The sequence below is a fragment of the Camelus ferus genome, chromosome 4 (assembly GCF_009834535.1).
Source record: "Camelus ferus isolate YT-003-E chromosome 4, BCGSAC_Cfer_1.0, whole genome shotgun sequence".
In the NCBI taxonomy this organism is placed as follows: domain Eukaryota; kingdom Metazoa; phylum Chordata; class Mammalia; order Artiodactyla; family Camelidae; genus Camelus; species Camelus ferus.
Window position 1 is genome coordinate 18,862,251 of NC_045699.1, and position 16,324 is coordinate 18,878,574.

Genomic DNA, 16,324 nt, shown 5'->3' on the forward strand with positions numbered 1-16,324 from the left:
CTATGCATAGTCACACACTCACTGGACTTCTCTTGGAAGCACTGAAAACAGCTCTGCCTCCCAAATCTCTAGTTTACATATTACCCAGTGACCATTACCCCTGTCTGTCTGGTATGCCTACTTAAGTTCTTCCTACCAAGTCTTCTTTTAGGAGGAGAACTGGGGGAGGAAGGAGACAGGCTCACTGAAATATATAATCCATTCACCCTTTTACATTCTATGTACAACCTCCCATCTTCACTTCTCTCCCTATCTAATATTGCTTCTATGGCCACGTACATCATTTCAGTTACCTTCTTGTCAACACATTCAATTCTTATGCCCCCAGGATTTCAAAGTGTGACTATACTTGCAGACTGGGTCTTTAAAGGCATACTTAGGTCAAAATGAAGTAATTAAATTAGGATGGGCTCTGACTGGTGTCCTGGTAAGAAGAGAAAATTTAGACACAGATTCGCACCAAAGGATGATCACAAGAAGATACAGGGAGAAGACAGCCATCTACACAGCCAAGGAGAGAGGCCTCAGAGGAAATCAATCCTAGGTACCTAGTCACCTGGATTTCTAGCCTCTAGAACTGTGAGAAAATAAATTTCTGTAGTTTAAGCCGCTCAGTCCATGGCAACTGGTTACGGCAGCCCTGGCAAACTAATACACATGCCTTGTGCTTTTGTTCTTGAGCTTTCTTCCACTTCTTTACTACCACTAACAATAATAGCTGTTATTATGAGTACAGTACAGTACTTTTACTAGTTGCTTCACATACAATTTTCTCATTTAATCTCCACAACTATGCATGAAGTAGGTATCATTTCATTAATGACAAAACAGAACCCCAGAAAGACTTCATAAATATAATAAAGTGTAAATTCTAATTCAGATTTGACTTTTAATGCCTATTGTTTTTAGAAAGTCTTTCTTACTCATCTCCATTTATCTAAATTTTACCCACTCTTCAAAGTCATGCTCCTCTTCCATGAAGTCTTCCAAAATGCTCATTTGGAAAAATATTCTCTTTTTCTGAATCTCATAACCCCTCACTAAATTATTCTGTAAAATCTGTTTTATTGGGTACTTGTTCTATTTTTAAAAACACTATAGATTATTTTCCATTGGGTATCCCATGCATTTAGATTTTATACTTCTTCATATCCATACAAAATAACTAGTTGGACTTGGTAAGTGGTGACTAAGTATTTGAGAGAAAGTTATCCCAAAGCAGAAATGGTAAAGGACAAAAGGATTACTGGGAAAATAGAGATTTTTAAGAAAGTAACTGCTGGGTAAAATTACAGAAATGTAAAATAATTGTCATATGAATACTTATCTATTTGTAAGGTTGCTGCTACGCATATGTTTTAAAAGCAGCTGGATAACAACAAAAATTTTTATAATTCCCTAAAATACACATACTAAAAAGAATGAATACAGTATTTTCCCCTGGAACAAGGCTATATTTTTTGAAACTTTCAAAAAATTTATAGTCTTATTCCAAAAATTATTTGTCAGAGAATACTGTAAAGCCACGAGTGTACAAACTCAAGAATTAGGGGAAACTGAGAAAACACCTAAAAGCAAATTACCAGCTTTGTTCTACTAAGATAACTGACTACATACAGAGTACTATAAATATAAGCAACATCTTTGACATTTCATAATTAAACACCTCCAGTTTGCCATTTCTTGGGAAAAAAAATGGAGTATAAAAATTAATAGAAATTCTATTCACAGAGCTAGATTACAAATACACAGAAGTTCATCACTTTAATATAAATTTCTAAGAACTTATATATTGTATATTTTTTGGCAGCAATGCCAAATAGAAAATATTTTTCATTTCAATGAATAATTATATTTTTAATTCCACTCACCCTGTCGGTCAAACAATGAATCAACAGCTGTGGCTTTATTTGAAGGAGCCTCTGTGATTGGTCTGAGATATGTTCTATATCCTTTTAAAATGGTTGCCATAAAGCGCAAAAATGCTTCTTGAATTTCCATCTCAAGTTGTGTCATCTTCTTTTGCCACGAGAAATCTGCTTCAATTGGGGTCATCTCAATTGCTGAACCTTCTTGAGTTTTCCGGTGGACTGATAAATGAAGAAAGAAGAGAAAATGGCACTAATATATAGTATTATTTATGTAATGATTCAACAATCAAGGAAATTGTCAAAATAAAGCCCATCACTTCCTGAAATTCCTCTCTCCATTAACGTGAAGAGATCACTAGCAGGGGTTAACAAGAAGGCCCACGCTCAAAAAAACCACGAACCACAGTATTACTTTCTTACTACTGGAATTTTGTTTTTTAATGATATTCCCTTTAAGAAGAGCAAAATTGTGTTAAAGTTTAAGAATTTTTTTAATACAGATTCTTTCACTAAAAACATTCCTTCCTTTTTGCTCACATTTACCTGAAGATAGCTGGGGATACAATTTCTTCAAGGTGCTAATCAGATTTTTGCATGGCTTTTTGGGAAGTTGCTTCCAGTTCATATTCTTTTTTTCATCTGATCTATTAAATAAAAACATAATACAGTTTGTTAAAATCTGTTTTTACTTAAGCCAAATGCTAATGTCCAACTAAAAAAGAAAATGGAAAGGTATTTTTTACTGAAGTTGCAATTGATACAGACAGCCTGAATAAGCGGTTTTCAAGGAATTTCTCTTCTCACTTCAGTCAACTTCAGTCAAATGTGATTATCTCATTCTAATCCTCCAACATAGATTTTCAGTGTTAGGGTTATGAACACAACACTTAAGTCTTGTTTCAAAGTTACATCTTAGAATTATATTTTATAAGTGGCAAACTTAATTTACTTGATACTTCAAGCTACTTATCAGAAAGAAATCTCAACAAATATCTGAGTCAGATATAATAGAGCATGTTATCACAATTCAACTGAGTCAGCATTTAAAAAAAATCACTTTGGAAGTTCAAAAGAACGCTTTAAAGTAATACATGAGACAAAGTATTCTGATAGAATTATAAACATGTAAAACTCTACAGAGATGAAAGCTCAATGTACCAGCCATGGGCTGGAGCTAATGCTATACATCAAGAAAGTATCATTTATGAACATCAGTGCTAGTATTTTAAATTATTAGAAAAGTTAATCCATCAGCATATAAAAAAAAAAGAGAGCAAGATGATGTTTATTTTAGGAATGCAAGGTTGTTTACTAGTAACTGATTTTATAATGTAATTTACCACATAAAAATTAAAGGGGAAAAACTTAATGCTCTTCTCAATAGTTATACAAAGTCATTATAAAGTTCAACATCAACTTATAATTTTTAAGCAAACCTCTTAATCTAGAAGTAAAAGGAAATTTCCTTGATTTATTATTAAGCAATCAAAACCCTAAAGCAGGGCTAGCAAATCTTTTCTATAAAAAGTCAAATAGTAAATATTTTATGCTTTGAGGACCTCTGTTACAACTACTCAAATGTGTCACTGTAGCATGAAAGCAGCCTCAGGCCATATGTAAACGAATGATCATGGCTATGTTCCAATAAAATTTCATTTGCAAAAATAGGCCTTGGGTGAAATATCAGTTCTTGCTTTAAAGCAATAAAGATATTTAATGCTGAACTGCTCAAACCATTCCCTTCGAAGTAGGAACAAGACACTGGTTATGGTAACTCCTATTCAACATTACAAAAGGATTCTAGCCAGAGAATTAAGACAAGAAATTTTTAAATATTATAAGGACTGCAGAGGATGTCATTGTTTCTAGCCAGAAAATTGAAGAGACTCTACAAACAAATTAAAATAAATTCAGCTAGGTTGCTGGGCAACAGACCACTACATAAAAGTCAATAGCATTTCTATACCCCAGCAACTAACAAGTAGAAAATGTAATTTAAAATACCATTTACAGTAGCAATAAAAACCATAAGGTACTTAGGAATAAATAAGTTTAACAAAAGACGTGCCTGATCTTTACGGAAAAAAAAAAAAAAACTGAAAAGGTTAAAACTTTTTAAAGGCCTATGAAGTAAAATACCACATTTATGGGTAGTGAGACTTTAAGTCAAAATGATATTAGCCTCCAAATTAATGTACTAACTCAGTAGAAGTCTAACCAAAATCACAACATAATTTTACATGGAATTTAACAAGCTAATTAAAATTTATATGGAAAAGACCAAATACAGTCAAAACAATTTTTAAAAACAGGGTGTAAAGGGACCTGCCATCTCACATTACAACTTTAAAAAAAACAATGTTACTGAGACATAATTCACATACCATACAACCCACTCACCTCAAGTGGGCAATCGATGGTTTTTAGTATACTTAGAGTTGTTTAACAACCACAATTGATTTCAGAATATTTTTATCACCTCAAAAGGAAACGCCACATCTCCTCAGTCACTAACCCACAATTCCCCCAACCTCCTATCCCATGGTAACCCCTAATCTACTTTTTGTGTCTTGGGTATTCCACAGAAATGGGATCATGTAAGGTATTTCACCATGATGTTTTGAAGGTTCATCCATGTTGCAGACATCTTAACTTTTTAAGTCATTAAGAGATTGTGATACTGGCAAGAAGCTAAAATAGACCAAATTAACAAAATGGTAAGCCTGGACACATATCCACACAAATATAAAAACTGATCCGTAATGTTACTGACACTGAAGACCAGTGGAGAAGAGATGAACTGACTATTCAATTAACAGTACTATGTGACAACTGTTAATTAACATGAAAAATAAAATTGTATCTCTATGTCTTATCATACACCAACATCAAGTTTAGCTAAATGAAAGACTTAAATGAGAAAGCCAAAACCTTACAACTTTAAGAACATCCAGAGTAATATTTCATGACATCAAGGCAGAAGATTTCATATACAAGAATCAAAATGGCAATCCATAAGTAGAAATTGGTAAATTTGATCAATTAATATAAACTTCTGTTCATCAAAAGACACAATAGAATGAAAATACAAGGCATGGTGTGAGAGAAACTATCTGCAATGTATATAACAGAGCAAGAATTAATTCCAGATTATAAAAAGAACTTCTTCTACAATTAAAAAAAAAGACAAACAACCCAACAGAAAAGTGCACCCAGAAAAGGAGGGAAATTAAAATGGATATATGTAGGTATATGTATGGCTGAACTACTATGCTGTACACCAGAAACTGACACAACATTGTAAACTGACTACACTTGAGAAAAAGAGAAGGAAAGAAAAAAAAAAAAGAAAGAAGAGAGGGTAAAACCAAAGGGCAAGAAGAAATTAAAATTCTTCATTTGCTACTAATTAGGGAAATACGTATTAAAACCAAACAGAGAGATCCCATTACCATCAAATTAGGAAAAATCTTAAAGTCTGACCATAATAAGTATTGGCAATGATATGGAACCAACAGAAATTTCATCTGCTGCTGAAGAAGGGTCAGCGTAATGTGCAGTAACTATGCCTATCAACCAACATTAGCTCTTCTATATATATGCTTAAGAGGAATTTTTCTCCATGTACTCAATAATGATCAGAACAGCTCTAATCATAATTGTAAAATCTAACTATAATCTAAGTATTCATATCCATGAGCACTGATAAACACTGAAAATGAAGTAGAGCTACATGTGTAAACATGGATGGACCTATCAAGAATGTTGAGTTAAAAAGCAAGCCACAGAAACCTTTACAAATATAAATTTTTAAAGCATGCAAAATAAAATATCATTTATACTAGCATATATAATAAATGTTTCTAAACTACATGGAAATGATGAACACCAAATTCAAGATTAATATGGGTGGTACATTCATGCAAATTATTTACATTATTCTCTGATTCTTGAGTATCTAGAACATTTCGTAATTCTTCAAGTACAACTAAGCAAAGAGTTCAATTTTAGAAAACAGTGTTTTGATCAATAGAAATTATACAGAAATTATTTAAAACAGGGCAAAACTAAGCATCTCCATAATATTATTTTATTCAGAACAGTAAATAAAAAGATGTAAACATTTGAGTTCTAACTTCATAATGACTTCCAAAAGAACCACAATGTACACAATCTTGAAATAATTGTTTTTCAAGGACAGATGCTGAAAAAAAAAAGTGTGCTATAAGAAATAATATTTAGTGCTTACAAGTAGTTCATTTTCAGGCTATAAGCAAATCTAAATATGCACAGAGAGATCACTAAAGCTGGCACACTTAGAGGAAGAGGACATGGAGCTCATCTTCCACCATGCACACATGAAAAAATACACCTACATGTGGAATAATTCTCACTGAAAACTAACTGAAAACTGGCAGAAGGACTCCTGTACAACCAAGGCTATAAGAGAGATACACAGGGAAGAGAAGAAAAGTGATTGGGTCAGGACCTGTGCATCTGGGAGGGGACTCAGAGGAAAAGGGAGAATACATGGGTGGATACCCACCCAGAGGAGTGAGCAGTGAGAGCCACAGATAAGGTGCTCCAGGCCCTGGAATCCTACATGGGGGAGACAAGTCCCCTTGGCTGACTGGAGGACCACTGGGAAAAATAGGAGGCAAAAAGAAAAACAAAAAAAGAAAAACAAATTTTTAAAAATGAAAACAGTTTGAGAGATCTCTAGTGTAACATTAAACATAGCAACATTCACATTATAGGGGTCCCAGAAGAAGAGAGATGGGAGATCAAAAACGTATTCGAGGAAATTATGGCTGAAAATCTCCCAAACCTGAGGAAGGAAACAGATATCCAGGTACAGGAAGCACAGAGGGTCACAAACAGGGTAAACCCAAACAGATCCACAACAAGACATATCATAATTAAAATGGCAAAAGATAAAAAGAGAATTTAAAGGCAGCAAGAGAAAAACAAAGAGTTACTCACATACAAGGGAACCTTCATTAGGCTATCAACTGATTTCGCTGCAGAAACTCTGCAGGCCAGAAGGTGTGGCATGATATTCAAAGTGCTGAATGGGAAAAAACCTGCAACGTAGGATATTCTACTCAACAAGATTATCATTTGGAATAGGAGAGATAAAGAACTTCTCAGAGAAGCAAAAACTAAAAGAGTTCACCAACACGAAACCTAACCTAAAAGTAGTGTTAGAGTCTTCTCTAAGTGGGAAAAAAGTAGGAATCTAAAGGAAAGGAAAAAATCTCACTAGGAAAGGCAAATACACAGTAAGGACTGAGGGTCAACCACTTAAATAAGCCAGTATGAAGATGAAAAGATACATATAAACATTTATATATATATATATATAAAGCAACAATAACTACAATAAACAGTTAAGAGATAAACATGGAGATGTAAAATATGACATCAAAAACATAAAATGTGGGGAGGGGAGAAAAAAACAAATTTTTTACAACGTGTTGAACTTAAATGACTACCACTTATGACAAGTAGATATAGTTATAGGTCAACAATATATGAACCCCATGGTAACCACAAAACAAAAACCCCCAAGAGATATAAAGAAACTAAAAAGAAAGGAACAAAAGCATACTACTAAAGAAAATCATCAAACTACAATATAAGAAACAAAAAGAGTAACAGAGAACTACAGAAACAACCAGAAAACAGGTAATAAAATGGTAGCAAGTGTTTAACTATCAATGATTACTTTAAATGCAATAGACTAAATGCTTCAATCAAAAGACATAATTTGCTGATTGGATATAAAAACAAGACTGTTCTATATGCTGTTTACAAGAGACTCACTTCAAAGTTTAAGACAAAAAAAGACTCAAAATGAGGGGATAGGAAAAGATATTTCATACAACAGAAATGGTAAGAAAGTCGGGGTAACACTCACATCAGACATAATAAACTTTAAAACAAAGGCTATAACAAAAGATGAAGAAGGGCATTATACAATGATAACTGTACACAATACAAAAAGATATTACACTCAACACATATGCACCCAATACACGAGTAGCTAAATACCTAAAGAAAATACAAACAGACACAAAGAGAAAATGACACTAATAAAATAATAGTAGGGTACTTCAACACCCCACTTACATCAATGTACAGTCAATAATGCAACAGTGGTCTAAAATGAAACAAAGACCACCCGGGCTTATTAGATAGCTACAGGACATTACATTCAAAACCAGAAGAATATACATTCTTTTCAAGTGCACATGGAATGGTCTCCAGAACAGATCACTTGCTAGGCCACAAAACAACTCTCAACAAATTTTTTAAAGGATAGAAATTATTTTATCAAGTATTCTTTCTGACCGCAATGGTATGAAACTAGAGATCAACTACAAAAAGTAAAACAGGAAAGGACAAACAGGTGGAAACTAAACAACATTCTACTTAAAACAAAAACAAACAAACAAAAAAACAGGTCAATGAAGAAACCAAGTAGGAAATCAGAAAATACCTTGAGACAAATGAAAATAGAAACACTATACTCCAAAAGCTATGCAATGCAACAAAAGCAGTTCTAAGAGGGAAGTTTATAGCAATACAGGCCTTTCTCAAGAAACAACAACAAAAAAAAGCCGACCACCACCAACAAAAGAAACAAGAAAAATCTCAAATTAATAACATAATTTACCACCTAACAGAATTAGAAGAAGAGCAAAGCCTCAAGTCAGCAGAAGGAAGGAAATGATAAAGATCAGAGGACATTTTAAAAAGAATAAAAACAAAACCAAAAACAAAACTATAGAAAAAATAAGTGAAACCAAGAGCTGGTTTTTTGAAAAGATAAACAAAATTGATAACCCTTCAGTCAGGCTCATCAAGAAGAAAAAAGGACCCAAATTAACAAAATAGGAAATGAAAGAGGAGCAATAACAACCAACACCAGAGAAACACAAAAAATCATAAGAAAATATTATGAACATTTATATGCCAACAAATTGGGTAATGCAGAAGAAATGAACAAATTTCTAGAAACACACAACTTACCAAGACTGAATCAAGAAACAGCAGACAATACAAGAAAAGGAAATTATAGACCATTATCTTTGATGAATATAGATGCAAAAATCCTTAACAAAATATTAACAAATTGAATCCAATAACACATAAAAAAGGATCATAATCCATGATCAAGTTGGATTTATTCCAGGAATGCAAGTATGGTTCAACACACACAAATCAATGTGATACACCACACTACCAAAAAGAAAGACAAAAATCACATGATCAGCCCCACAGATGCTGAAAAAATATTTTACAAAGTTCAACATCCATTCATCATAAAAACTCTCATCAGAGTAGGTATAGAGGAAACATATCTCAACATAATAATATGGGCCATATATGACAAACACATAGCTAATATCATACACAATGGTGAAAAGATGAAAGTCTTTCCTGTAAACTGAGAAACGAGAAAAGGATCCCCACTCTTACCACTTCTATTTAACATAGTATTGGAAGTTCTAGCCACAATAATCAGACAAGAAAAAGAAATAAAAGCCAACCAAATTGGAAGGGAAGAAGTGAAACTGTCACTATTTGCAGATGATATGATACTTTATATAAAAAACCCTAAAGTTTCCACCCCAAAACTATTAGAATAAATTAATTCAGTACAGTTGCAAGATACAGGATTAATATATGGAAATCTGTTGCTTTTCTATACACTAATAATGAACTATCAGAAAAAGAAAACACAAAAAAGAAATCCCATTTAAAATTGCATCAAAAAGAATAAAGTACCTAGGAATAAACTTAGCCAAAGAGATGAAATACCTTTACTCTGAAGGAAATTAAAGATGATACAGAGAAATGGAAAGATATCCTGGGCTTTTCTTGGATTGGAAAAATTAACATTGTTAAAATGGCCATACTACCCAGAGCAATCTAAGATGCAATCCCTATCAAAATACCCAGCATTTTTTCACAGAATTAAAACAAATAATCCTAAAATTCATAAGGAATCAAAGACTCTGAATTTCCAAAGCAATCTTAAAGAAAAAGACAAAGCTGGAGGTATCACCCTCTCAGACTTCAGACTACATCGCAAAGTTACAGTAATCAAAAGTCTGATACTAGCACAAAAATAGACACATAGATCAATGGGACAGAACAGAGAGTTCAGAAATAAACCCATACACCTGCAGTCAATTAATCTACGACAAAGAAGGCAATAAGATACAACAGAGAAAAGACAGTCTTTTCAAGAAATGGTGTTAGGAAAACTGGATAGCTGTATGTAAAACAATGAGATTAGAACACTGCACCACACCATATACAAAAATAAATGCAAAATGGATTAAAGACCTAAATGTAAGACCTGAAACTATAAAACTCCGAGAAAAGAATATAGGCAGGATACTGTTACTGATTTAAGTCAAAGAGTATTTTTTTGTATCTGTCTCCTAAGGCAAAACAAGTAAAAGCAAAAATAAGCAAATAGGACCTAATTAAACTCAAAAAGTTTTTGCACAGCAAAGGAAACCATCAACAAAGTGAAATCTACATAATGGGAAAAAATATTTGCAAATGATAGGACCAACAAGGGATTAATATCCAAAATATATAAACAGCTCATACAACTCAGTATCAAAAAAGCAAACAACCCAATCAAAAAATGGGCAGAAGATCTGAATAGACATTTTTTTCAAAAAAAGACATACAGATGGCTAAAAGGTACATGAAAAGATGCGCAATATTACTAGTCATTACAGAAATGCAAATCAAAAGCACAATGAGATATAACTTTACACCTGTCAGAACAGCTGTCATCAAAAAGCCTACAAATAACAAGTGCTGGTGAGGATGTGGAGAAAAGGCAACCTTTGTACACCATTGGTGGGAATATAAATTGTGTAGCCACTATAGAAAATGGTACAGACTTTTTTCAAAAAACTAAAAACAGAATTACCATATGATCCAACAATTCTGCTCATGGGTATATATCCAGAAAAAATGAAAACACTAATTCAAAAAGATACATGCACCCCATTGTTCATAGAAGCACTATTTAGAATAGCCAAGATATGGAAGCAATCCAAGTGTTCATCAACAGATGAATGACTAAAGAGGATGTGGTGCATATATACAATGGAATATTACTCATCCATAAAAAAGAATGAGATCCTGCCATTTGTAGCAACATAGATGGACCCAGAGAATGTTATGCTTACTAAAATAACTCCAAGAAAGATAGAGGGGGAGGGTACAGCTCAAGCAATAGAGCGCATGCTTAGCATGCACAAAGTCCTGGGTTCAATCCCCAGTACCTCCCCCCTAAATACAAATAAGTAAGTTAACCTAATTACCTTCCCACCAAATTAAAAAAAAAAAGATACTGTTTGATATCATGTACATGTAGAATCTAAAATTTTTTTAAATGAATAAAAACAGAAACAGACTCACAGATATAGAAAACAAACTAGTGGTTACTGGTGGAAAGAGGAAAGAGGGGAGGGGCAACTTAGGGGTATGGAATTAAGAGATTAAAAAAACTACTATGTATAAAATAAATAAGCAACAAGGATATACTGTATTGTACAGGGAATTACATGCATTATCTTTTAATAACTTTCATTGGAGTATAATCTGTAAAAATATTGAAATCACTATGCTCTATACCTAAAACAACATATTGTAAATCAACTATACTTCAAGTTTAAAAATGTATTAAAAACCAAATAAATAAACAAGCAAATGCAGTAAAAAGCAACCACAATTATACAGTCTTTAAAACACAATGGTAGATCCACTTCAAAATTATTTTTTAAGTTACAGCAAATGTTTTTTTTTCCTTAAGTCGTTCTTTTGGTTCACTTAAGGCTATTTTCCCAACCAATTCTACTGCTGTGACCAATGAGGTCTCATCCCAAGTTCTTACTCTATTCATTTTCTATCAAAATCAAACAGGAAAGAATAAAAGGACTCCAGGAATAAAAGGTGGAATTTGGCAGCAACACTAGGGAATTTTCAATACTTACTGCCCTTTCCCACTTTTTTTTTTTTGGTGGTGGTAGAGGGTGGTGGAAAGGGAACTCCTAAGCATCCTTCTAGAACTGCTTCTTTTATTAATATGGTGCTCTATTCTCTGGACCCTCAGTTATACTACTGCCGCACATATTTAGTACCTCCAGTAAACACAAACTATTACTGATTTTTTTTGGCAGGGGGGAATTAGGTTTATTTATTTAGTTATTTATTTTAATGGAGGTGCTGGGGATTGAAGCCAGGACCTCCTGCATCCTAAGCATGTACTCTAACTACCGAGCTATACCCTCCCCCCATTTCTGATTATTAATATCAATTTATCTACAATACCTATAATATTTAAATCTTGACACCTAAGGAAACAGCATAATATTATCCTATATTGTTACTAAAGTCAAACAGGTAAATCTATTTTTCAAAAGTCTACACACAGATTTTGAATTAAACCTAGATAGCCTATCATCTCCTAAGGTCTGAAAGCAGTATTAAACCTTTTTTTAATCCATATTCTCTTCTGATAAACATAAATATCTCCTGCCTACTGTTAACATTATAAACTGTAATAATATTGAGGATGTTCTTTTTCAAATCACAAAGCGCTCCAGGATTCTGAAACTTGTCCTGGTTGAGAACCACTGTATTAAAGATGAAGACTTATTAACAACTTTTTAAAATATCATTTCTAGATGTTTTCAATGAGCCATAACTACATGAGAGGAAAAATATAAATTGAGAAAATATAAAAAGAATCAACTTACACATATAACATGTTTGTATCCAAGTCAATGCAAACAACATCTTGTGGTGGGTCATGAAGATCAAAATACCTTGAGTCAACTCCAACTATAAACGGAAAAGGTGCACTCAGCACTGCCGCCAGTGAAAGAGGACAAAGGGGAATATATGGGCATTGCCACTGAAACGGAAAGATCATCTGGGGAGAAAGTTTTAAAAAATTAACCAGATTTTAAATTTGCAATGAGAATTATGTAATTAACTAGTATTACTGAAAGGGACCATTAAAAAGCAGTTAAGTGAGTTTCTTTTACCTTAAACTTCATTCCGAAAGTTAAATGACTATAAAATACTACTAGGCAATACCATTAACCAATGTGATAAAAATCTTCAAGTGTGACAATGATCACAATCACAATGAAAACGCTAATAGCTCTTTGCATGTTACTTGTTGTAATGCCTAGAGAAAATCCACGTTCCCACTTTATGGAGAGAGTCAAAGAAGAGAGAAAATTACCCAAAATATTATAAAACAAACTCATGATCTTTAACTCATGCATTTTATCCACCTACTAATCCTCAAAATAACCTTTGACTAAAATCCAATGAAGAGCACCAAGAACTTTAAAAAATTTAAAATGACTCTCTTGGGAACAGTAATAGTCAAATGAAAATTTCAACAAAAAGATTTCCTAACTGTCCAAATAAACATAAAATGATCCAACTTCAGTGAAGCTTGGTGTCTTAAAAATATTAGTCAATATAAAACATACCTCAACAATCTTTACTAGCCTTCCTTTATAAAGCTAACTAACTAAATAAACCTAATTATATCACTGTAGTCTTTCCAAAAAAAAAAAGAAAAAGACAAGTTTTGACAAGTAAAAAAAAAAATTTAAATAATCAGCTAACATTAAAAATTTAATTATTGATGGTAAAATTTTTCCTCTACTATAAAAATCCTTGCTATTTTTCAAAGTCTAGTCCAATTATGACCTTACCCATCATCACTCATCCCAAATAATTGCCTACAGAATTTACAACCTCTGCCATTTATTCCAGATGGTTATACAAAACTGGAATTCTGTCTTGTCATTTATTTACTTATCAAGTATTTGAGCACTTAATATGTACCAAGCACTGCTCTAGATGATGGGGTCATAACCACAAATAAAACAAAGATTCCAGTCCTCATGAGGTTTATATTGTAGCATAGAGTCAGCAAACTTTCTGTAAAAGAGAGTAAATATTTTATGCCTTGCAAGCCATATTATCTCTGCCAGAAATATTTAACTCTGTCTTCATGTATGAAAGCCGTCATAGGCAATATGTAAATAAATGGCCTATGTTCCAGTAAAATTGTGTTTACAAAAACAAGCGGCAGCCGGGAATTGACTCACAGGCCATAGTTTGCCAAAACCTGGTCTAGAAGAAAAAGACTGAAAATAAACAGAAGACATAATAAATAAAATACACACCATGTGAGAGAGCACTAAGCACTATGGAAAAAAGGAAAAGTAAAGCCAAGTGCAAGGGATTAAAGTTGAGAACAGGAGAGAGAGAAAGCAAGTGACGCTGAGCTGGAACCTGAAGGAGGTGAGGGAGTTAGTCAAGGGGACATCTAAGGGTGGAGCACTTAGAAGAAAAGGAACAGATAGAGCAAAGGTCTTAAGGTGTGAGGTGTGCCTAATATGTTACAGGGGCAGCAAGGCCACCGTGGCTGCAGCAGAGTGAGCAAGGAGGAGAGAAGTAGAAAATGAGATCAGACAGAAGATGGACAGAACTACTCGCAAAGGACCTTAACAACTCAAGATTTCCTTCAGTGAAAACTATGTTCCATTCAGCAAAAAGGTTACGTTACACCTCCAACTACGTAAGAAATTTCAGAACAAAACTGTCTGACAACTAAATGATACTCTTGTCTTCATCTTTGACTTTTGCAACACAGTCTTAAATAGGGTCAATTTTACAAAAATATTCATTGTTTCCATTAATTTTTACTATGGGGCTCCATTAAATCTTCAATATTCTTAGCTTTGTCAAATCATTCTCCTTTTTCTATTTTTTTTAACCGTGCCCGCCACGGTGAGGGGCATTTTCAGCCCCCACAGGGCGAGGTGGTCCCCACGGCTCCCAAAGGTGTGCCAGGCTGCCACCCTCCAAATCATTCTCCTCTTCAGGCAGTGTTCCAACATTCATTACATACATTTCATGCCATCTTGCATTTTCATAAGTCTTCCAATTTCACTTTCAAGAGAGTGGGCCACAAAGATTCAGACAGAGGGGCATAGATAAACACTAAACTTTTAAAGGAAGGAGTGGGAACTTCATAAAACCGGTCAGTCCATTAACAAATATTTTCATGTTGTAACAACTTTTGCCGACACATGCAACTGTGGAGGCTTGGAAAACTGGTATATAATTAGCATTTTTGCCCCCTATAAACCATCTCAAATGTTTATTACTATTTTCAGTCCTAGCAGCATTTCCCTGACCAGATTAAGATCTTGGAGACTATCCTATTTGTTAATTTAACAAATATTTATTGAATGTTTACTCCATGCTCTTTAACTGTGATAAGTGCTGAGGACACAGGAGTGAAAGAGACTTAGATCATTATTTTCGTAACAGTTACATTCTTAAAATGGAGAAAGGAAGAGAAGGGAATCAACTATTTTAAATTAAACTAATAATGGAAAATAGGGTTAGAAAAATGAAACATCCAAAATTCTATACTATGACCTTTAAAGCCCTATCTGATCAGACCTCTTTCTAATTGCAATGGGAAGCCATCAAAAAGGTTTTAAAACAGGGGAGGACTTGATGTAACTTTTACTTGTTTTACACAATAGCTAAGCATTTGTACATTATCCAATTTCACAATCATCTAGATTTTCCCAAGTTATTGGCTTGCAATGATTAAAAGTTAAAATTGGGAGAAATTAGTTATGTAATTCATGTGTATAATTTTAGGGCAACTGAAATTGGCCAGAGCCTCTCATTTAATATAAGCTTCATTCACAAGTTTTATTATCATGTAATCATATAGATTCTCCGAACAACTCTAAAATATGAAAAATTAGAAACTGACATTTTCTCTCAAATAGAAATCACTTTTCCTTTTAAGTATTTCTCTTTGCCACCCTATTACATTTATGTAACTTCTACTGGTAATTTCAGAGCTGCTTTCATTGAAGGAAATTTCCCTTTAAAGTAATAATCCTGTCAAGAATTTTGTACTAAAATGAAAATTCTATACTTACAGCTACAACAGCTTCGGCTACTCCAGTCAACACAGCTGGCCTAAGAGAATGTAGCAAAATTTTACACTCAAGTAAAACAAAGAGCAGCAGTGTTGCACAATTCTCAGGACCCAAATTCATTAACAAGGTGCTAAAGTTGGCTCCACTAGAAAAACAGAGAAAAAGAGGAATTATGAACTATTTCTCTAAAATGTGTTAAGATTTGTTTATTAAATTATTTCCTACATATTAACAATTTAGAATCTAATATTAATTTCAAGTTCTCATTTAGTTATCACTGAAAAGGAGCAAATGCAATGAGATGGTATAAGAGAATGATTCAAACTCATTCTTTGATAACAAAGGGGCATTTATCAAGAAAGATTTTCCCAAAGAACAACCATTTGAGCTGAGCTCAAAAGAAAGGATGTAGGGGTT

General features: G+C 33.4%; 1 protein-coding gene across 1 annotated transcript in view; it reads right to left on the bottom strand.

The window, feature by feature from the left end:
* DENND4C (DENN domain containing 4C) overlaps nucleotides 1-16,324 on the bottom strand; it is a 69,559-nt gene that overhangs the window by 37,942 nt on the left and 15,293 nt on the right. The window contains 4 exon segments of the mRNA XM_032477621.1: nucleotides 1,872-2,090; nucleotides 2,415-2,515; nucleotides 12,668-12,843; nucleotides 15,908-16,052. Of these exon segments, the coding sequence (XP_032333512.1) occupies nucleotides 1,872-2,090; nucleotides 2,415-2,515; nucleotides 12,668-12,843; nucleotides 15,908-16,052 (641 nt within the window).